Consider the following 25,270-nt stretch of genomic DNA (forward strand, 5'->3'; position numbering starts at 1 on the left):
TTTTTAATTTTCTTCTATGAATTTATTTATTATTATTATTTTGGCAGCTTACAGTATTTAAGAATTGAATTTGGGAAGGTTTTTCAACATTCTTTAGGGAAAGTAAACTTTTTAAACAAGAATGTAATGTTCATGTTTCACAGAAATGACTGAAAATGAACAATTTTCACTTACATATAAAAAGTTTTCACAATCATGATTTTTGAAAGAAGTTTATTTTTGCAATATCAATTTCACATACTTCTCGAAATTTTGGTATAACAAACCAGGGTTCATTTACATTTCTGTAAATTAAAATCAAAGACTTGTAAGGACTAAAAAAATCAGCAAATCCAGAAAATATCATTTGCACTGTCAAATATTTCAGATGATTTTTAATAATACTATTGGGGGGGGTTGGGGGGGGAAGTCAAAGGGAATTTTTAAACATATGGTTAAGAGGAAAAGATTACTTTTTTCTTTTTAGAAAAAAATAGTTTTGCGATTTTTTTTTCACTGCCTCAGCAATTATTTTTCGGACCAACCTTTTGACAAAAAAGAGACGGTGCTCCATAGGTACGTCTCTGAGCATGACGCTCTAACCTACTAAGTTAATTGGTCTTCATTTTGTGATGCTATGCATTGAAGCAATGCATAATAGTGCTGGACGATATATCGATATACTGCTGAACACCGGTTTCATAACCATATCAAGAAAACCGGTTTTTTGAAAACCGAACCCATGATATATCACGGCCGGCGGTACATCGTAAACAAACCGGTGTCTTTGAATTTCAAATTCACCGACGCTGGAATCGGCTGCACGAAACCGGTTGAATTGCGATCTCTCCGACGGACGTTCGACTTGCCTGAAGACCGGCGATTCCCCTCCGAGACCTGGCTGATTCGAAGACTACGCTCCCCCCCCCCCCCTCTCTTCACCGCACGATTGCTTCCCGTTGCGGCGCGAACGGAGGAGTGTTACGTCATCGGTGCATCTGGCATGGACCACGCTTGCGCTGCTTCGAGGGTGGATGGAGGGTGGGAGGGGACACGCCTAACGATACCGGTATTTGGTAGCAAGCTTCGTCGTTTCGAATTTCGGAGGATATTCGAAGATTCGAATTTCGAACTTGACAAAGCTGATGAAACCGGTTTTTTCACCTTCGCGAGCTTCACCGATTTGGAACCGTTCATTTGGTTTTCTGGCGCTTTATTAGTTTTCTTTTCTCTGTTCTTCTTACTTTGTTGTTATTGTTACATATTTTAAAATAATTATCGTTGTTTATTGTTCCTGTTGTTCTTTTTTTAACTTTCTTCTTAGTTTATGCTTAGACCATTTGATGCAATTTATGTCACTATAAGTTATATATAGTTAAAACTTATTCTGACAGGGATACTCACAGGGAGGGGAGGAGGGGGGGTATAGCACAACTTGCGACATCAAAAAAAAAAATTGGACTCGGGGGGGGGGGATAATTTTTTTATTTATTTAATTTTTTGATTTATTTTTAATTTAAATTATTTATTTTGTTCTGTTTATATTTTATTTATTTATTTAGTTTGTGGGTGTGTGTCATTGGCGTAGCACACAGAACTTTTCTAATAAAATAATAATAAATCAATAATGTATATAAAAATATTTAAAAAAATAAAAAGGAGATCTAAAAAATAAAAAAGGGAGAGAGTTGTGAAAACGGGGGGGAGGGGCGATTGGCACCTCTGAATTCTGATGTGATTGGCATCTGAATAGTATTTTATAAATTTCAGAAATTGTCTATATAATGCCAAAATCTTTGATGCAAATGATCCCAAGGTGTGTGTTGTAACGCTCTTGTACTGTACCTATAAAGGTTGGGAAATTCTTCAAAACTCTGGCTTCGAATTGAAAAAAGTAATTATTAGTATAATCCTGTAAAAAATGAGAGCCTGATTTTGATATGTATTTCATAAAAGTGTGGGGAAGGGATGCCATAAGTCCCCCTCTATATGTATACAGCTGATTACACCGATATATCGATATATCATGATGTTTACTTTCTGATATATCGCGATATGCAAATCCAGATATCGTCCAGCCCAATGCATAATTTAAACAAAACTAAATCAGTTTTTTTAAACAAAAAACAACCAACATGTTTTTTTTTCAGTTAATGTTTTTCCTAGTTCATGTGTTTAAACAGATTAATTCATATCCTTTGGTTTTTCTGCCTCACTAGCAATATGACTGGTTTATGCATTGTTTCCTTTTTATCCATTCAGAGAAACATTTTCTTCTTTTTTAAAAAAAATTGCTCCCTTCTCTGGATGTCATACTTAAATATTTTGATAAAGTATTGAGGAAGTTATGGCATTCTCACAAAAAATACCTTTAAGAAAGAACATATATGATAACAGAAGTTAGAAGCAAAACCATGTTAAATCACTATGAAAATTACAACACATTCAAAAATCTATAAAAACATAATTCTGTAAATGTATTGCACAATGCCAGTAACACAAGTTTGGATTTTGAAAACAAAATAGAGGACTACAATTTTACATTTTACTTACCAAATTAACTAAAGGACCGCCAGAGTTTCCTACATTTATAGCAGCATCTGTTTGAATATAGTCTGATTTTTTATGCAACCCTATTTCTTTACCTTGTCTATTTGCTGCGCTCACAACGCCAGCAGTTATAGTATGACTCAGTGTTAAAGGATTACCCAAGGCAATTACGAATTCCCCAGCACGCAGTTTTGCAGACTGTCCAAGAGGAAGTTCAGGTAAATTTTTCTGTAAAAGCGGAAAAAAAAAATTAGCAACCGAATAAAACTGAGAGCTACTAATTACTACAATAGAAGTTAATTTCATTGTTGAAATTAATTACTACACTTAAAAAATAATCAGTTGTTTTATTCATTCTTTCAAATAACTGACAGAAAGAAGGGTTAAAAATGGGAGGGGGGAAATCCAACTCTTTTAACATAGTAAAAATGGAATAACGCTTATAAGAAGCTCACAAGAAATGAGGATATTGACAACATTCATCACCAGTTTTATGAAAAAGCATAGAAACAGGAGAAGAAAAAAAAACATATAAAGAGAAGCAAGACAAAAAACAGCAAACAAGAGATATTTTCCATTTTTCTCGGTCATTTATTGGTACTATTCACTTTTCAATAATCTTTCCTAACAAGCATGATGCCTTTTTTACTCAATAAGTGACAAAGATAACGAAATCTGTTATGAGTCAATCCATTTCAAATTACCCATAAAAAAAGAGGATTTGCAATCCATATTCTAGGAGATTGATAACATTTGGTGCACTTAATACATTTGTACTGGTATGTAATCATGTTTATTTTTTCTTTCCTCTGCCATAGGGTTTGAATTTTATGGCCTGTCAAACTTTGAGTAAATTTCATTTTCTGTCATTCACTAAGCCTAATCTGTATATATATACAGTGGAATCCGCTTAATGGGACCACCGGTTAATAGGACCAGCCGCTTATTTGGACCAAATACTAAAGAACCAAATCATTTCCCATTACATAAGCCTAAAATAATTCGCTTATTGAGACCGAAAATCCGCTTAATGGGACCAAAAAACATGAGAAGAAATGAGAGAAAAGACTAGAAATTGTGCGTTTAGAGCGAATTTGGTCAGGGAACTTAGTAAATATTTCATTAAAATTAATAGTTCTTGTAAATTTCAATAAAGTTCAGCGATTTATCAAATAGATTTGTCACATTCTACAAGCTATCACATTTGTGACTGATAGCTGGAAAAAAGTGAAGCCTGAGACCATTGAAAACTGTTTTTCTCACTGTGAATTTAAGAGTTTTGGGATGAGCGTTGACATTGAATGTGAAAACATTGCAGAAAATTTGGGACTTCAACATGTCGAAAATTGCGAAGTGTTTTTAAACATTGACAGCGAACTTCAATCAGGGTTCATACTCTATTTGGATGAAAAAATTCCATGACTTCTCCAAGACTTTTTCATGACTTCAATGAAAATTTTCATGACCTCGTTACACGAAGAGAATAGCACTATTTAATCTCAAACTTGGTAATATTTGTAAATGAGCATTAGCAAAACGTCTATATGAATGCCACAGCCTCATTGAAAGCACTTACTCATTATGAAAAAAATATAAGTGCACATTTAAAAAACTAAACTATTCTTATTTGTCTTCATCATATAAATTTAAGTAAAGTAAAAATGCAGTGAAGCAAATATGATGATGCTTAAATGTCTGATATTTTTTCAAAAACAGGCAGAATGATATTGAATGGGGCAAAGGTTGAACGAATCATCACTAAGTTTCAATAAATTTGCTTCAAAAGTTACCTTTTAGTGTTAACAGTGCCTTAAATCATCCACGTAACTTGACAGTATTTTGGTTCCTTAAAGTAAAGCCACATAGTTTAGTTCTTTATGTTTCCAAATCAGATCTTTTTTGAAAATACCATTCAGTAATGAATCAATCTTCTGATTCAAAAGTATATTTGTTTTGTTTACAAGTTTGCACATTTTCAAATGCATATTAATTAATAGGTACAGAAATTCCAGAACACGTTTATTTCCCAACATTGAACGTAGCAGTGGGTCGCATGGATTAGTTTTGCGTGCCGTATGTTGGGCACTACTGTTTTAGAGCATTAGAATTCCTCTTTTTCTGTATTCTATCGCCTGACTTAAGATCTTTATTTTCTAAAACATTCAACAAATTAAGACAATCTCTGATAAATCTTAATATATAAAAATCAATGTATTGAGATAACATATATACATATATCAACGCACAGCCAATACCGCTGAAGCCTCAGACTTGAAATTTGGCAGGCATGTCCACATGATTACGAAAGTATCCACTAAGAAAGGATTTTTCGAAATATCAATTAGGTTAGGAGAAATTAATTAAAACCCCTTAATTTCTGTGAAATTAAAACCTGTCATTGAAATTTAAATCCCTTATTTTCAGAGACTTTCCTCCATTCAAATCATTATTCAGTACTTCATCTCAACTTTTGGTCGATAGCGAATTTTAAATTTGATATTGTTTTCGTTTTTCACGGGATTCTTCGAGGCTTTTCTCAAGTCAAATAAAAATAAAGCCCTGGCTAATGGGCGGTAACTTACTGAATAATAATGTTTTCTGTCTTTTGCTTTCATTTTTTCAAAACTAGAAACGAAGCTTTTAAGAACATCATCACAGGCGGACTATCCTCTTAAATTTGGGAGAGTGCAGTTTCCTGTGAAAGTTTGCTTTGCAATAACCGTTTATAAGTCACAAGGACAGACATTCAAAGTAGCAGGGATCGATTTAGGAGAATTTTTTTCAACACGGCCAATTTTATTTAGCTTGCTCCAAAGTCAGTTCATCAAGCAGCTTAATAATTTTAGCACCAGAAAAAAAAATGTTGTATACTAAGAAGTTCTTGCTTAAACATAGGTATAACAATAAAATGTGGATGGCCTGTGTTTGCAAAGATAATCAATACTTTAAAAGGATCGTTAATAACAGTTAAAGATCAGTAAAGGATAAGGGCATATATATAAGGAGTCCAGGGGCCAAGGGATCCTCCCAAAGTTAGAAAAAATTATAGGTAATAAGTAATTATTATAGGGCATTTTCGAAACTAGGTGCACCAAGCACTCTTAACCCCTGCTAATTCCATTACCCGAGCAATGCCGGGTACAGGAATGCTAGTTTAATAATAAAGTTTTTACAAGTGCTGGAATCTAACTCGCACGCAATTGAATTGGCTGTTTTTTGAGTGGGCGTGGCAAAACTAAGAACGTGAAATTTTGCTACAACAGAATATGAAACAAAAAGTGTTGAAAATATAAGAAAATTCAAAATAAGTGATGTCCAGACAGTAAAATCACATCGCAAAAAATGGCAAGCGGCTGCAACAGCAGTGGATGCAATGAGATTTCAAAATTCAGATTCGATTTTTGGATCGTTCAATTTTCCACTTTTAATAGCTTTTATGTGCTATACTGTTTAATCGCTCAAGATTTCTAATGCTCCTTTAGTTACTCTTCCTTTCTCTTTGTCCAGGACATTTTTCCATGACTTGAAATAAATTTCCATGACTTTCAATGAACATTTCAATTTTCCATGACTTTTTCAGGTCTGAAATTCTGTTATTTTTTTTCCATGACTTTCCAGGATTTCCATGACCCGTACAAACCCTGTTCAATGCTCCGATGAAAATGAAGATTACGAAGCAGTAATTGTTGATCGAATAGCACCAAAACACATAACAGAAACCGAAAACCAGGAAAGCGACGATGATGTGTCTAACATGCTGGAGAAAGTAACAACCCAAGATGCAAGGAGATGTGTTGAAACTTTGCATCACTATTTCATGCAAGATGAAAATGAAGGCAGTCCCACGGATGCATTAGGCATTTGTGCTGATTTTGTTCAAGTGCAGTCCGTCAAAAGAATGCGACAAATTACATTGGATAAAATTTTACACGGCTGATTGACACGTTTGGCAGAGTTTTGAAAAATGTATAATTCATGTGTATTATGTATTGTTCATCTACTGATGAATGTTAGGTTAACTTGTTTTAATTTTTTTTCAATGAATAAATTTTATACACAGCGTTATTACTTGTTTGAATGCTGTTTTAAAACAGTATGCATATTACAATTTTAAAATATAATGTGTAGCATGTTTGGTTTCACTACTGAGGTAACTTCGCTTAATGGGACCAGCCGGTTATTAGGACCAAAATGGCCCATTCCCGATGTGGTCCTATTATCCGGAATCGACTGTATATACAGTGAAACCTCCCTTAACGGACACTCCCGAATAACGGACACCTCTAATTAACGGACATTTTTGCAAGTCCCAGTCCCTCAATATAGGCCATTCCATGTAATTCACTCTGAATAACGGACACTCCGAATAACGGACAGTTATTTCACAAAAAATTTCCCTTGCGACCGTAGCACTTCCGTTTTTTTTTTTTCTTTTCACAGAATATCTTAGTAACTGCTTGCCTTTCAAAGCTTTTCATCCTCCACAACTGATATTCCACCCTCCCCCCGTCATTTCCTCTGTTTCTTGGAATTAAAAGGGTGGTAATGGGCAGAGGCAGCGATTGGGTTGGGGGCAGAAAATAAAAGAACTAAAAGACATAGTACTTTTTGCGGGCAGCAAAAAATGAAAAAGAAAAAGAAAGTCATAATTTTGTTCCGGCTAGTTTTGAGAGTATTGAAGCAGATAAATGAAAACTGATGTCAGTCTAACAATTATTAACGTACGTTTTTCTTAAGATTTTAATGAATTTTATACACAATAACTATTCAAAAGTTAAGATAAAAAAAGGAAACTGGGAGCTTTTTCTTACTAGATCTCTCGGGAGATGCAATTGAGCAGACCGGCGCGACGCCAGTAGTAGTCGGCTTTATGGCACCTTGGTTTCGTTGGGTTTAATTTTTAGACATGAAAAAGATTTGCCCATATTCAATGTCGTCATATTGCCAACTGTCAATCATGCAATAGTGATACTCGAGATAAAATAAATAAATTAACCATAAAAAGTGTGTTGGGGGGGGGAGGGGGTTGTTCCGCCGAATCGCCGCCGTTGGTAATGGGATATTCATACCCTGAGATGAATTGAGAGGCAAGCTAACCTGCTTTTCATGCAGCAATCGTAGCTTTGCAGTTGCAAACTTTCCTAAAGGCGTGTTGATTTAGTTGATTTTTTTGTGTGACAATATTATTTGAGTTTTAAAATGGCAACTAAAAGAAAGAGACTGAGATTGAAAGAAAAAATTAATGTTTTGTATGTTGCCGAAAAAGAAAAAAATAAGTTGGCTTGCCAATCGTTTTCAAGTTAGGAAAACTCAAATCAGCGAAATTTTAAAAGATAAAGACGAAATTGGAAAATTGAGCACAATTAGAGACTTTTCGGAAGCATTGAAATACAGTAAAGAATTGAAATACTTTTTCCTGAGCAAAGGGACACTGAAGGACTTGCTAAGGTAAATGAGCTTGTAATGCAAAAAAGCGATGTCAAACTGTTTTAACTGATTACTGTAATTGATTAAATGCTTTTTAAGATAAGTGTGTGCTGTCAGTATACCTTTATTAAGAAAAAAACAGATTAATTACACTTGACGTAAAATGTAGTAAACCTTTCGCAATTGTTTCGATTGTGTTCTACAAAGGGAACAACAGCCCATTTTGAAAAAGGTAAATTAAGTAGTTCCTCCTAATAGCGGACACCTCCCAATAACGGACAAAACTTCTAGTCCCTTGACTGTCCGCTATTCGGAGGTTTCACTGTATATATATATGTACATTTGGTTGGATCGAAAAGAATTGTTTTCGAAATTTCTTATTGATCAGGGTGAGAAAAGTTGTAAACAAGAACTAAACAATTACAAGTGAAATTTCATGTTGGTCAGATATCTGTATGCACCGCAAGGTGGTCAAAAATAGCAATTTGAGCCTAAAAATGCATTTTTTCTTCTTTACGAAAACATTGATTTTTAATGACTTTTCAAATTGGTCAGGGTGAAAAAAGGTACCCAATGGGGTGAAATACTATGATGTAAAGTCACAGTCCGATGAAATCTTCATGCACCACTTGGCAGTCGAAATTTGCAAATCGAGCCCTAAAATAGTTTTTTATTACGAATGAAAAAAAAAACTTAACTTTTGAGATCCACCACAGGTAGAAAAGCTGCTTCATGCAATTAAAATAATTCATTCCCACCACAAAAAGCAATTAATCACATGATTCACTATTTACCAATCGCATTTTCCTTAAGGGTCATTTCACGGAATTTTTGACTTTTATGTCGAGTCCGTAATGTGACCTTTTTTGCCATAACTTTTTAAATTACTGTTTGATTAGCATATTATTTTAGTTTGATTTTTTCCTACCAACCCATCAACTCAAATTGAAATAATTAGCAAATCAAACAGTAAATTAAAAAGTTATGGCATAAAAAGGTCACGTTACGGACTCTACATAAATGTCAAAAATACCGTAAAAATGACCCTTAAAGTAAGATATATTAAGCCACAAAAAAGTGATATTAAAAAACAATCATTTTTGTTCATCTAAAACAATATTTAAAAACAGGGAATCATCCATTCAAAATTAGAACAAAAGCAAAAAGCTTTGGTGGAACAAAATCTTCAAAAACAAAGATTCAATACAATCTAAATATTCATGTTCTTATTCCTATCTGTAGTTCTAAAGTTAGAGTATAAATTACCATCCACAACTTTTCCTTTTGGAATAATAGATCAAAGAGTAAATTGCTTAAAATATTAGTAACTAGACAGTGGTTCTCTATAGTAAAGTTCTTGATAAAATGCTTTAAAGAAAAGAATCGGACCGAAAACAAGGCAAGAAAAGGTCAACCGGCAAAGTTGACAATGCATGATCGGAGATATACAGTTAAAAAAATTTATGAAAAATACACATTTGAGTGCTGTAACAGTTTCTGCAGAATTTAATGAAAAAACTTACATTTAATTTTCATCTAAAATTGCTCACCAAGTTCTCTGATTAACTGGATTAAATGGGAACTCTTCCCGCGGAAATTTCTTGTTCGTGCGAAAAACGGCAAGCTTACGCTTTTTGTCGCAAAAAAAAAAAAAAAAATGATAAATGAGCTCCAAAGCGTTTTGGAATAACGTCTTAATTACAGATGAAATTAAATTTAACATTTTTTATTAAATTGTTGTATAATTGTCAATAGAAGAAAAAATGAGGAACTTGATCTTAAGAACTTAGTTGGATCAGTTTATCAGGACAGTGAAGGGGTTCTTGTACAAGGGGTGCGTTCAGAGTAACGGCACCAGGCGACCAAGTGTCCCAGCCATGACGTCATAAAAATCGTATGGGGCAGAGCCCGAGCAGTTGTGCTCTGGACAGCGCTTGGGCCATTTGGGTGAAAACAACATGGCGGACAACGAAGGGAAATAATGTTATGTTGATAGCGCTGCAATTACTAGAAGATAATAGCGATTCTGAAGAAAGCTTATCGACTGAGGATGAAATTGTAATTATACATGGATCAAGGAGAAGAACTGAGGTCCCCAGAGTTCAGGGCTACTGCGAGAAAATTTCCTGAAATGCTGAATACAGACTTCATATGTCACTTTCGAATCGGTCGCGAAAGTGTTAAAAGAGTTGGGAAGAATGGTACAATGAACTTACTGGTGGATTAGAAAATATGTAACACTGATCATCATGTCACATTTCATCACAGTGATTGATGGTTTTGCATATATTTGGACTTCATGGAACTTTTTTCTAAGTCTTAGAACTTAACTCAAAATATTTTTTAGCGGATTCAAGAACACATTTTTCTATGTTTCTTGGTTATTTTTAATTATTTTTTTTATGTTCATTGAACTTTTTTTCGTGCAGTTTAGCCTAAAGTACGTACTGCAATGGGATTTTGCATAGCTTTTCCCTGTAAGGGATAAGTAGGTCCCCTCCTAAGGGTGATTATTTTATAATGAAAAGCAACTCTGACGAAGAAATGTTTATGATGAAAAACAAAATAATTGTGACGACCTAGAAGAAGAACTGATTAACCAGCCACAAAAGCTGGTTACTATGTATTTGTGAAACTTGTATTAAAAAAAAACTATAAAGTAGTATGTAGCTCTAATTTTGACGGTGATGCAAATGAAAAAAATACTGCTAAATTTGAAAAAATAGTGACTTTTAATTGGATTGATGCAGATGAAATGATAAACGATTCAGCAAAATTTTAAAAAATGCTACCATTCAGTGTTTCCATTTTTTTTAAAACCTATAATTGCTATGTTTCCAAAATTCATCTCAATTTCAATCAAATACCTATGTAATGTTCATTCAACATTACTTTATATATAACAGTACAATATATAGCTACATGCTTTCAATAAATTTTACAGATCTTAATTGTTTTGTTTTATAATTTTCCCATCAGTAGATATCTCATGAAATAATTTTAAAAAAAGTTTCATACGAAAGGTAAAATCTTCTTATATAAGCTTATTTTAAACTCAAACTGGCCAATTGAGGGCTTTGGCTTTAATATAGGGTAGACGGACCAGTGAATGAACACTTAAACAAATTTTAATTTTAAAAAATCCACAGCATTGTTAAAAATTGTCGTACAGTGAAATCCCTTTACAACGAATACCCACTACAATGAAATACCGTTTCAACAAAATACATTTTCAGTCCTCATTTAATTGCCATTAGATTGCTAGAATTCAATAAAACAAAATTCCCATTACAACGAATATTATTCTGGCTCCTTTAAAGTTTAATGTAACAAGATTTCACTGTATTAGCTACATGACAGAAAAATCATATCAAATGATGTATTTATTTTGTAAAAAATGTAGTGCAGTGAAATTCCGTTACAACAAATGCCACTACAATGAAATACTCATTTCAACAAAATACATTTGCAGTCCTTTTTCTGGAATTCCATTACAACGAAATTCCCGTTACAACGAATATTATTTAGGGCCCCTTAAAGTTCAATGTAACGGAATTGCACTGTATCAGCCACCATGACAATAAAATCACATCAAATGATGTATTTATTTTTTTAAAAAAATGAGAATTTTTATGGTTTTGCATCAAGGTTTTTTTTTGGGGGGGGGGGATGAAATGAAAAAAGAATGTTCCGACCCAGAAAATGAACACCCCAACCAGTGGACAAACACAGCATTGTTTTGTCATTTTCCTTCTGGAGATGGGTATAAGAAAGTTACTACTGCCAATTTACTTAAAAAATTTTAAAACCTTATTTTTTTTACAAAACGTCTGAGGTGTTTATTCACTGGTTGATCTTCCCTACACAAAGTAGCCATATTCTATGATTCAAGTAGCAGTAACTGTATTTGAATAATTTTCTGCAATTAAAACTCTCATTGCTTTCAGGCATACTCATAAATATTAAATTTTAACTACATGATATTGGCAGAATTAAGAGTCGAAATTGGTTCGAGTACTGAGTATATACCAAGTACTCAGTGCTGCACTAATGTGTACTAGCATCTCACTTATCTTTTACAATGTTTTGCAGCAAATAAAAATAAAAGAAGTTTTGATAAAAAATGGATACTTGACTTGCATGCCATGCAGTTGTGAAGTGAGTGACAAATTTTTAATAGAGGGTAGGGGCACAAACAACACACACAATGCACTAGCCAAACCCCACAATGACGAACCTACTCTGCTGATCTGACTGGAGAGATAATTAAGGGTCCTATTTTTAAAAAAAACTAACACATTTTACTCTTTTAAATTAAAATATTAATTAATGTTTGTGCAAAACAAAAACTTGAAAAGTTTGATGAAACTCTGTTAAATTCATATTCTGATTTCTGTTGTAGCATTTAGTAGTCTTGGAAAAAAGTGGGAGACACTAGTTAAGGAAATTAAAAGAGTAGGAGAACTAGGCCCCTGAAATATCCACTTCTATATAAATATACAGTGCCGGATCATGGGGGAACAAGCTGGGGCCTTTGCCACAAGACAAATTCAATCTATTGCTATTTATTTTTTGTGAAAGTCGATATACTTTTAATTGAATGAAAATGAGCGAGAGCAGCATTTTAAAAAACAGCGAAAATCATTTTCCACATCCCCAACTTCTACAAAAATTAACTGTTAAGTCTGTATTCAGCTTCTACAAAACTTCATTGTTAAGTCGCTGATGTTAATATTTTGCCACCCTTTATTTATGGCTTTAAACAGTAGAACCTCTTTGATCCAAATTAATACAAATACGGATTAAACAAAACAACCCATAAATTGAACCCAGGTACATAAACTATTGTATTGCCCAGAGTCGTGTCCAAGGGGAGGGTTTTAGGGGTTAAACCCCTCCCATTGGGGAAAAAATAATAAGAAAATAAATGAAGAATTGTGCATGTTTAACAATTAGCTTTAATGTTGAAATTTGTGTACAGAACTTTTTTTAAAAAAGCATTCTCTTTGAAGTTGCCTGGCAACTTGCGACTGTCTTCTCTTAATCAACTAAAATCATATTTTGGAAAAACAGAGATGGAGGAACGGTTGAATAAGCTGTCAATACACGTTTAATATTGCTTCTCATAAGGGGTTTTGATCTGGGGCATGTCACAAAAAGCGATGAGTGCTGCCGCTTGGGTAGTAATTGGGTTTCTTTATGTAATTTACATCTGCATCGAAACTCTTCCTATTTAGTTTGCTAAGCATTATCTTAGAATATTAAAACCTGAAAACATATGTCATAAAAGAATTTGAAATTCTCAGTTTGTGTTGCAATATATTGCACATTAAACAGATAATAGGTTGGAATCTAAGCAAGCAGTAAAATGCATAAATACTGAGGTTTTCTTGCGCAACCAGAAATTTCCTTCTGGGAGGTGGGGTTCATAGCGATCCTTACATGTATGTACAATACAACCTCATTTATCCGGACTAGATGGGACCAAAGGCAATCCTAAAAAACGAAAATCCTAATAATAATCAATAATATTCTTAAATATGCAGACTTATCTTTTATTGCACCAAAAAACAATGCTTTCTAACAAAACTATATCATACCGTTTTTTCTCAATTACTTCATCAGTTATAATAGCATTGGGCTGACATCCAAAGTATATCATATTGTTTGCTAAATTAGTACTATACGTTATTGTATGTCCATTGCAGGAATAGTATGCTTGATCGAAATGAAACCGAGTATTTAGTGTATTTAAACTTCCCTTCTTGAAATCATAATTTTAAATGATTATTTACGTAAATATATTTTTTTCTACAAATTTGATCCGGATAAACAGGGGCTGGATAAACGAGGTTCTGCTGTGTATAAAATATATTAATAGAATAGGTAGTATATAACTTAAAATCTAATCTTCTGCGGATTTGCACCATCCCCCCTGCCCTCTGAACCGCTAAGCCCCTCATTGTGACCATTAAACAAATGTTTTGCACCCCCCCCCCCCAAAAAAAAATATTTTGAATTGACAGGCCTGCAAAAACCCCTCCATTTATGGAATCCTGGACACGGGCCTGGTATTGCCGTGTGCAAGTAAACGGCAGTATCTGCAGAAATGAGTTTTTGAGACATTTGAAGAAATGTGTGATGAATTCAATACTGATAGGAAAATGTAGGAATTAGATGCGTTTTTCAGCGGAAACCAAGTACTGTCTGACCACGGATTGTATGGAAAGACAAACATCCAGAAATAGACGAATCTATTATTTTTTACCGATGTCGGCTTTTGTAGAAGCAGAGTCTCATTCAAATGAGCAGAATACGGGCATCAAATTTTTACTTTTCCCCCTCATCGCATAGATTTGTCTTATCTGGACATTTGAAAATTCCATGCAATCCATGGCTGGACAGGAAGCAAGCTTGTAGATAACCAATAGATGACAAAAATGCAAAAAAAGGAAAAATTTGTAGTTACTGCCCTTTACAAGCACACCGAAGTATACTTGAATGTATGCCAGCATTGTACATTGTTTATTTAGCAAAAAATACCAGCTATTTGATAGTTTGTCCAGTTATTCTCATAGACAAATTTGCTTTCAGTTCATTTTGCAATTATACCTGAAAATGAACCTTAATCATATATAACTCTCAAATTAATCCACTGACCACCTAATTTATTTACCTCGGCAAGAGTAATTTTCTTAGTCCTGCTTCCATCTTTGGACATTTTCAAAAGCCAGATTTCTATCACTAGGATGGAACGCTAGCAACCTTAAATATATTTTTAGTGTAACCAAGGACACATCTGCAGGATAACCAAATTCGTTACTATGCCAAATTGCATCAAACCAAGTTTTACTTAAAGTTAAAACTATACCATCCTTTATGTTTTACTATATTAAATTTTCATTTTATAGTCAAGATTTCTTTGAAACTTTACTGGTAATTAGAAATATGCATTGTTTAAAATGTTTGATGTAATAAATAAGGACATATACTTTATTTAAAACAGGGGTTCCCAACCTGTGGGTCGTGACCCCAAAAGGTTCTTATGGGGTCACAACATTATAGGACATTTCATTTTAATTTTCAAAAAAATTTGGAGAGCATCTCCAATTATCCGAATTGATTGGGACTGGACCCCTTTCAGATATCTAGACCTTTCTGAAAAAGGGGGTACATTTTAATCAGTACTGTGCAAAGGTTGAAATGGGGGAAAAAAAGAGCTTTCAATTAATCCAGTAGAAAGGCAGCGTACTAACAAGTGCTGTCCAGGAGGGAAGGATATTGCATGCCTCTTCAGAATCATTAATTTGGGAATTGCAACAAGTGCTTTAATAAACTCACTTGAAATTTTTTTATCAAATTCTTAAAGCAAATCGGTAATTTGAAGTTTGGATAATTGGAGTTCAGTTATATATATATATATATATATATATATGTGTTTATGTATGGCATACAATAAGTAAAGCTTAGAGTTTTCAAATACCATTTTATCAATTTAATTTTGCAATGCATAGTACTTTTGTCATTTACAAATCACAAAACCAGATACATGTTAGTATACACATATGGTAATCTCCACTTATGCCATTACATAGACAATGATTTGGAAAACTAACCAATTAATATGAAACATATCATGAAATCACCAAAATTCACATTTTAAATCAACTGCGTTTTAAGAATTAACAGTAGTTTTTCAAAATAAAATGAGGAAGCTCATCTTATGTTTAGAATATTGATATTAAAAACACACATAATTTTTAAAAAATAGTCAAATGTTGTCTAGAATTTTTCAGAAACTCCTTAATAAATCGCTCATAGTTTTTTATGTCATCAGAATATTGTTGTAGTCTGTGCAGGGGTTTATACAGATTACCATTTTACGGAGAATGCATCTACGGTTTTGGGCACAAAAAAGTTCTAAAAATGCATGGGTATCGATAAAAAGCACAAGATCGGTCAGGAATAGGGCTCCTAATTGGCATAAACGTTGCAAATTAATATCATAAGTATTGAAAAGAGAAATTTCAAAAATATTTAATGAATTGAAAAGACATCTGAAATCGTTTTCATTTTATTCAGTGTTTGAACTCAATATACAAATACAAATACAAATGTGACGACCAGCAACAGGCCCTGGGCCCAGCTAGGCTGGTCCTAGTCAATTAATTAGTCCCCAATGAAGATCAATGGCCCTCTTAAAGCTATCCACTCCCTTGCTCATTACCGCCTCTTCCGGTAAGCTATTCCAAGTGCCCACGACCCTGCTAAAGTAGTAGTTTTTCCTGATTTCCAAGTTAGCCTGAGATTTAAATAGCTTAAAACAATGACCCCTTGTCCTGCTTTCCCCGCAAAAATTTAATCCATTTACATCTTTCATTTTGATAAATTTAAATAACTGAATCATGTCCCCTCTGACTCTCCTTTGCTCCAGGCTATACATATTAAGCCTATTAAGTCTGGTATCATAATCTAAATCTGAGAGTCCCCTTACTAATTTAGTTACCCTTATTTGAACCCTTTCCAATACAAAAATATCTTTCTTCAGATAAGGCGACCAAAACTGAACAGCATACTCCAAATGAGGTCTTACTAAACTCGACGGTTTAGGGGGGATCATGAGGCCCATGACCCTCCCCTTCTATCTGCCACTGAGTTTATGTTTCAGCACTCAATGCATTTCTCATTTGAGCATTTGTAGAATATGGCTAATCATCAAGTGGCACTCTTCATCTTACTCTTTGATTTAATTAACCGTCTATTTTCCTATAATCAGAATTATCAATACCTAAGTAAAACTCAAGGAAAATGAGGTTTGATATAAAAGAGTTTTGAATAATTGAGTCAGACCCAGACAGTATAAACGAACAGGCGAACGCCGTTGATAGAAAAATTTTGAAAGTTTACAGACAATTGTTATATTTGAACAAATTTATGTATCATTAGTTACTACACTTTTATGATAAGCAACAAATGTTGGTTGCGAATTTCAAGTTTTCCCCCAGTTAATAATAACATGCTGGACTCATTGCGGAACTCTATTCACTTTCGACTTGATATTCTTGCTGTGGCCCACAATATAAGACTTGGGAGAAGTACAGTGGTTTTTTGCAGAAAATTTTAAAGATATTTAAGTTTGCAAATAGTTTTAATTCTATTTTGCTCTGTTTGAGGTGGCACTTAAAATTGTTGTTCTTAATTTCCAATGAAATCCATCGGCTTTGAAGAGAGAAACATGCAACTAAAAACAAGTAATTTCATTCGTTAATGGAGTTTTTTTAACCAAAACAGCAAACAATATCAAGATATCCTAATCATTACAGTACACAAACAAATAAGAGTTAATTTAATAGTAGCACATTAAAACACCATAATTGAAATTACATTGGACAAGAGCTATTCTCACCTACCAGTCACAGCATTCAGTAGCATATAGAACAAAAAAGGTCAGCAACAGCGTATGCAGATTTTAAAGTATACTAGCATACTCTTTTGCTGCCCATTTTGTAATTGATATTTCCATAACAAGGTTAGTTTGATGCAGCAGTCTTTTGTGTTACTTCACATAAAAAAAAAAGATGCTGTCTTGAAAATAAAAAAGGACTGTACACAAAATAACATAAATGAACAGTACTAAAAATTCTAATTACTACTTCAAACTGAAAAGCAAAAATTTTTTTTAAAAACCTTCTTCGATTCTCAATTAAATAAGAGCTTCTTTCTTAGTGATAGCATAACTATGCATTTACTTTTTTTACCGGCTTTTTAGAAAAGCTACGTTGTCAGTATAATGTCGCAGAAATTTTGTCAATTTTCTCTTTATGGAGCTGCGTAAATACTAATAAATGAGTGCATACACTGAGTTTTTCCACTCAAAAGTTCCATCATTTCTTTTTAAACAAATATGAGCAACAAAATCTTCTTCATTCGAAAATAATAATTAACGATCGCAGCATAAAGTATCACAAACTTCTCGATTTTCGAACTCGAATGTGTGAAAAGTTGATAAATAAGAGGGATAATTTTCAGTCAATGAACATCATCCTCTGTGAATGTCCCAAACACGTGACCTATCTGCCCAGCTAAATTTCTTGGGCTGCTTGCGCTCTGTCCCGAGTGACTCAGGCCACTACTCTGGACAGCACCTGGGACATTCGGGCTCTTCGAGCTGCTACTCAGGACGCTTTGGGACATGACCCGAGTGTCACGAGTGCCTCGTGTCGTTACTCTGAACGCACCCAAGGGTGCATATCAGCATCAGGACTTGGTAGTTTGGAATTTTTTGATGAAATAATAAATCATGCTGTTCATTTAAATATTTTAAAAACCAATTTTAAATTCTTAGCCAAAAATTTGGTTATCGGAAACAACTTTGTTTTTTATCAACATAACGATAAGAAGCACACGGCTTTCAATGTTTGCGTCTAGTGCCTCAAAAATTGTCCTAAAGTTTAGAAAATACCCCTTCAATCTCCAGATTTGAACTTAATGTAACATATTTAGAGATATCTGGAGGCTAGATTACGAACATACGGCTTTGAAACGAAAATAGACTTAGGAACAGTAACACTCGAAGTGTGGTTGAACACTTACTCAGAAATTACGCAAAAAAAAGGAAGAAAAAAGAATGAAATCTATTCTCAGACATTTAAAAGGTGTTGTTGATACTGCATGATATTCTACTAAATAATTACTTAATAAAAAGTTAGATTATTCAATAATATATAGACATTTTTTAAAGTGTATGAAGACTTTTGTGAGATAAAATTTCCGGCACTTTTTGGATTTTGATTTTTAAAATTTTAAGTTTAAATATTTTTTAAAAAAATTTCATGTAGTTTTGTTGAAAATTGATCATAGATCTTATAACTAAATACCTATACCGAAATAATAATTCCAACCAATGGATAGGGTCCTATTTCATTGAAAGTTGTAGGTGTACAAACACTTTTGGGAGCCACTGTATTTAGAACATGAACAAATTATTTCACATCAAGCATGAAGAAATGGCTAAACGTATGCCCAAATCTTGGCGTAAAGTGTATGAACAAAAGCATTTGAGAACAAAGTTGTTTTTGCAATGAAAATGATATACGTACTTTGAAATATGAAAAATGAATTAAGATGAAAGATTTTACTCGAAACATTGGCAAATGGCACTCTTGCAGATATTTTTAAACATTTTATTAAAATACTCAAGAGCCCCAAAGCACAGTTTAAATGATCCATGTGTTACAGGTTTCCAAGCCAGCCCTCAGGTATAGTTCAAAGTTTAATCTTGTGGGTTTCTAATGGTTGAAAATCATTTACGCTTTTGAAATTGTCTGAGTAATGTCCCATTACACCATTTCATGCCAGGCGTTTATGTTTCTATGAGTGCAAAAATGTCAGAATATCGAACATTTAGCTCGCTTCGATAATTATTTGGCAAGTAATCTCAAAGTTTAGTAAACACCACATGGTCATTTTGATGTAAACTGGAGGTCTAGTCTCTGCCCATACGTAAATAGCGTACGTTAATCATGACGTCATCGCTCGGATGCTTCGAAACGAACCCTAGCAACTTACGCACTTACCATACGTACGGTAATTGTCGTAGTCTCTGCCCACAAAAATACCGGAAGTCCGTTAATATTCACTGGGATAACGAACGTACGGTAAGCATTAAACCACGCCTTTTTTCCTGTCCCTGTAAGCCAATGGAAAATTAGGATCGCTGGCATGAGGATGCTCAGGAGACGAGGCTAGCCTCAGTTGTTTTGTTTTGATTCTCCTTCGGACGTCTGCTCCCAATCACAGAAACATGGAAAAAATGTTCTTATTGTTACTTACACCACTCGGGTACCCAAATCAGAAAAAAGGGGACACAAAAGAAGAACCTTTTGACCTAAGAACCATAATGATAATAAAAAAGAGCATTTTTATTGGAGTTTTTACCATTTTTTTGGAGCATTAAGTAACAAGTTCCTAAAAATTAAAATAGGAACTAGCAAAAAAAACAAAGCAATGGAAGGTCCTAATTAAATTCATTTCTAATATTTCTTCATTGATCTGTCAACATAATGAAATTACAAAATATTTCTAATGTAGCAAAATATCATTCTTTGAAACATTATTTTGAATAGTTTTGTACATTATCAAAATAGCTTTAACACTATAATATTTTTTAAGAATTTGGCTCAAAATACTTTTGTGCCAGATCTCAAATGAAAAACAGGCACTTCTGGCCCCATGGACATATCCACCGGGGGGGGGGGGGTGAGCAAGGGGGGGGGGGCATTTGTCAATGAGTTTGAAAGTGTATACATCTTCTTCAGAGTCCATTTAAAAGAAAATATTGGTGTTGAGTGAATACTGCTATCATTTTAAAATTACATTGCTTCTAAAATCTTGGGGGGAGGGGGGAGGGCTAACAGACCAGTCCCCAAATTGTCCAAATTATGGCCCTGCCCAGGAGGACCCTGAACTTAAATCTTTGGGAGGGAAAAAAGTCTTAAATATTTGCCGAATGGAATGCTACAAATATTGTCGCTGAATGAGGATAATTTTGCCTAATAGAACTCCCAATTTTGCTGAATTGGCAGAAAAATTTGTCAAATAAGGAAAATTTTGGGAGGTCACAACGACTTCGCATTGGGGCTCTCCCGGGCCTGCCTCCCCTTCTATGTTGAGATGGGGACACTCTTGTCTGGCCCTGCTCAAGGATTGGGCTAACCAGGCTCTGATCTATAAATTTTGGGTCCCCCTGGCAAAAAATTAGCAGAGCCCCTAACTGCCCACTGGAGTTCTACGGCACTGAAAGCCAGGGGCCCCTTTAGTATAGTGAGCCGCCTCGCGCTGCGGGTAAGTAGATCTGGAGCCCAGGCCCAATTAGTTTAGAAACTCTTCTCTCTTTAAATATCCAATGAATGAGATTTAATTTGTATTTATTAGGCTTTACATATGCAATTATGAAAAGAAAAATAATTGCTAAAATGTTTTTTCGTGAATTTCTTTCTATTAGTAGTTTGAAAATTAAAACATCATTCAGAACAATTTGCATAACAGATTATCTGATAGTCGATAATATTAATTTCTGTGACTGCCTGCCACTAACCGCATCTCCTCTGGACTGGAAATGTCTGCCAAGTCAATACTGGTACTGTTGAATACATCACACTCTAGGATTCCCCGTGCCTACAATTTTTTTCTAAACTGTTGGATGGAGACCTGAAGACAGCTGTTTTTTGATCCAGGCCAGAATACGAGCAATCTCTGGTCCAGCACTCCCAGAGATATTAATTCTTTGAAGGACTTGGACTGCGACATATTTATTTTTCCCCAGTCACCATCAACAAACGCGGAAGATCTTTGACCGGCTGGCATCAGACTTGGGACCCTTCAGGTAAGCATGGGTCCTCCCCCAAGAGCAAAAGCACCCCCCCCCCCCCCTCCCTTAGAAATTCTATTGGCGCAGTCTGTGCCATGACCCCTTCCAGGTGGGCACCCTGAGTTAAGAGTCTGACACCTTACCGATGCGGCCAACACACCCCACCTTTGGATACGGGTTGTTAATCTCCGTATTTTATTGCATCCTGTCTCACCCCTCTAAACCTTGAGGGGCTGGATATCCAGTACTGATTTTGCCTTGAGGATATCCAAGGATGTCATGATACCCTAAAAAGCATAAAATCTTTGAGGCGGATGGCAAACGGGTTGGCGTGCAAAGCGAGCAGGGGGGTGGGGCCCCCTAGTCTAAACTATTTATTTTTGTTTCTGTAACTATCTTCTCCGGATTGGCCGTGTCTACCTGTACCATTGGATACAGGGCAACTAGGGGAAGCCACAGGGCTGGATTTAGGGGAGGGCAGGCAGGGCTACTCCCCCTGGGCCTCCACAACAAAGGGGCCCCAACAATAAAATTTTTACAAAATATCCTAATTTTCACGAGTCGAAAATATTGGATATATACATATATATCAAAATATTTGGATATATATCAAAGTATCTGATATTTTCAAAAATATGATGATCTTTTCAAACCCTGATTAGGGGCCTCCACTCCTTCGTTGCCCGGAGCCTCCACACTTCCAAATCCGGCCCTGGGAAGCCATTTCCACTCTTTAACACCCCTCTAAACCTTTAGCCTCCACTCCAGAGGATATCCAGGGATGTCTCGACACCCCTAAAATCATTAATAGTCACAGGGTTCATACCCTTTAGGCAGAAAAAAATTCAAGCACTTTTCAAGTACTTTTCAAGGTAAAAAATTTTGTTTTCAAGGCAATATCATAAATTTGTACTAAAAATATTGTATGCAGATTTCATTTACTACAAACACATAGAAATAAGGCAATAATACAAAAAAGTATAGGAAAACAAAATTGTTTTTTCTACAACAAGAGACGCTTTGATGAAAGATCTACTGCGTTGAAAGTCTTTCTGAAAATGTTTGAAAAGTTCGGTCATAAAGAGAAGCAGATACCAAGAGGTTTAATTTTGAGGTTTTTCAAAGGTTGCAGCAGTCAGAGGTTTGTATATTTTCTAGAATCAGCAAATTAATACTTAAAAAACCCTTTCATAAGTGCTTTTAACTTTTATGGGAAGAAACTAAAATACCCAAGTTCAATGGCATTGCCAGAGAGGAGTTTTTGAAGTCACTCCCCCCCCCCCCCGGTTTCAACATTTATTTCCAGTACCATACAGTGGTTTATTACAATATAAGGGTGGTTAGGACAAAAACACTACCCAGAAAGTTATTTCAGTTTGCACTATTAAGTTCTAAAAATATTAGGTTTGCAAATCATTTATAAGTATTCAAATCAATTATTCATATGTATTTATTAGCTGTTCAGCCAATAAGGCATTTCAACTGTCCTCGAGTAAATTTAAAAATTAGGAAGTAAGAAAAGTTTATGAAAGTCCACAGTCCAGTCTCTACACCTCAAAATATACAAAAGCAGCTTAAGCAGTGATAAATACTCTGAATGCAAACTTGAGCCTATTCAGCTTTCATTGATTAACTTGCAATAGACAATAAATGTGCAAGTTCAGATTTATAGAGCCATATTTCGGAATCGAAAAGATTTAAAAGAAGTTGACATGTATTATGACAAAAGTAGTTTTATTTTGGGAAAAAATGGGTTATTGTTGAAATTAGAATTTAAATTCAGAAAGGCAATAATATTCAGGTGTAATTGTGATTAGTGAGTTCATAAAAAAATTACCTGAAAGTTTCAAAGAGCAAAATGGGGCGGGGGGGGGGAATAATTTTTAAAACTAAGACCCCTATGACTTGAATATACATATGTACAACAATAACTTTTGCTATGCATACAATTCATAAAATAGTTTATTAAGTCAAAATATTCTGCATAGAAATACCATGCCCAGTGCCTGTTGATAACCAGCAACAGGCACTGGGCCTAGCTAGGCTGGTACTGGTCAATTTATTTGATCCAAATGAAGATGAAAGACCCTCCTTAAGCTATCTACCCCTTTGCTGATTAAAGCCTCTTTCAGTAAGCTCCAAGTACCCACAACCATAATAAAGTAGTAATTTTGAACATTTGAGGAAAAGGGGAAAATTGGAGATATATGGAGGTAAAAGCATAAAAACGAACACTACTGAATTTCAAGTGAATAATCATAACACAACCACCCCTGTTATACACCTTATTTATTTTAGCAGACATAAAAAAATGATGTACTTATAAATAAAATTATATAAATCAACTTTATATTTAAAATACAAACTTTAAGTTAATTTGTTAGGTGCTCAACTGCTGAAATTTAAATTTTTTTACAAAAAAATCTGTTATGACCAAAAATTAGGTAAAGATAATCATTCAAAATTGCAAAAATAAATAAGCAAATAATTAAACAAGACCAAGGTAATAAATTCTTTAACTCTTTAGTTATTAAAATAAAAAAATAAAATAAGCTAATCTGATGTAGCAGTGTCAAAATAACTACTAATTGCCAAAAATATAAAAATATTTACAAAATGCAAAAGGATTGAAATCTCAAACAAGGGAAGCAAATTTTCGCGAATTAAGTTTAATGTTGTCATGTTTCCCATAAAATAAACTTATATTTTACTGAAATTAAACATAAAATATGCTAATCTACGGTAGCAAATATGAAAATAACATCCGATTAGTGAATATATTTAAATATTTGCAAGATGCAAAAAGATTGAAATTTCAAACACGAGAAGCAATTTTTTGCAAAGTCTGAGTTCGTTCGACGTGGCATGTTTCCAATGAAATAAATTTATTTGTTTTTCATTAAAATTAAACAAAAAATATACTAATCTAAGGTAGCATATGCGAAACTAACATTTGATTAGCCAAAATATTTAAATATTTGCAGGATACAAAAAGATTGAAATTTCAAACACAAGAGCAATTTTCCGCGAAACCCGAGTAAGTTCAATGTTGTCATGGTTTCGAAATTAATTTCTTTGTTAATTAATGAAATTAAACAAAAAATAAACTAATCTAAGGTACCATATGTCAAAATATCTTTCGGTTGTAAAAAACATCAAAATATTTACAAGATGCAAAAGGATTGAAATCCCAAACACGGAAGCAATTTTTCGCGATGTTGCATACTGAACACATGTTCAGAAAATTGCATTGGTGAAATACTTTTTTAAAACTTCTAAGCACAATTCGTTGATTTTTGAGAGCATTTAAGCACTAAGAAACTTTTTCAAGGTTTTCAAGCACTTGAAAATGAACTTTCTTTTTTCAAGCACTTTTCAAGGTTTTTCAAGGGCGTACGAACCCTGAGTCACCAGCTGCAAGTGGCTTTGAGTCCCCACAGGTAGCAACCCGGGGTTTGTGAACCAAACGAGCAGGGGGCAGAGCCTCTAAAATTCCATTACAACTATACTGCAGTTTGTACAGAATGTGTTTTAATATTCCTTTTTATAATAAAATGACAGCTTAAGTAAAGAAATTTGCTTGAAATCAGTCGAAGGAATACAAATAAAGTGCATATTGAAGAAACAATGATGAACATTGATCTAAATGTGCATTTATTGGTTCCGCAACTATGTAAAATTTTGTGATGTGTATTATGGGAATGATGATATGTAGTGAAGAACATGAATTCCAGATCCATCAATTGGGTGGTAAGGGCTCTCTGGATTTTAGAAACAATCAAATTTGGCATTATTGTGTACGCATTTTATTGTTTTTTCCCTATATATTCATTTGAGCACAAATCTTTAGCCCCCCCCCCCCTCCCATGGAAAATTGTGAAATGAGACCCTACTGTAGCTTGAGGGAGTCCTACGGAAGTATACATGTGTACCTGAGTTTACAGC

At 34.3% G+C, this 25,270-nt stretch overlaps 1 protein-coding gene across 2 annotated transcripts in view; it reads right to left on the reverse strand.

Moving 5' to 3' along the window:
* The window catches only part of LOC129218019 (serine protease HTRA2, mitochondrial-like), a 150,712-nt gene that overhangs the window by 86,423 nt on the left and 39,019 nt on the right, over positions 1–25,270 (reverse strand). For both annotated transcript variants that reach the window (XM_054852197.1, XM_054852198.1), the window contains exon 3: positions 2,533–2,757. In XM_054852197.1, coding sequence (XP_054708172.1) covers positions 2,533–2,757 — 225 coding nt within the window. The remainder of the gene's footprint in view (positions 1–2,532; positions 2,758–25,270) is intronic.

Source organism: Uloborus diversus, chromosome 3 (genome assembly GCF_026930045.1).
Source record: "Uloborus diversus isolate 005 chromosome 3, Udiv.v.3.1, whole genome shotgun sequence".
Taxonomy (NCBI): Eukaryota; Metazoa; Arthropoda; class Arachnida; order Araneae; family Uloboridae; genus Uloborus; species Uloborus diversus.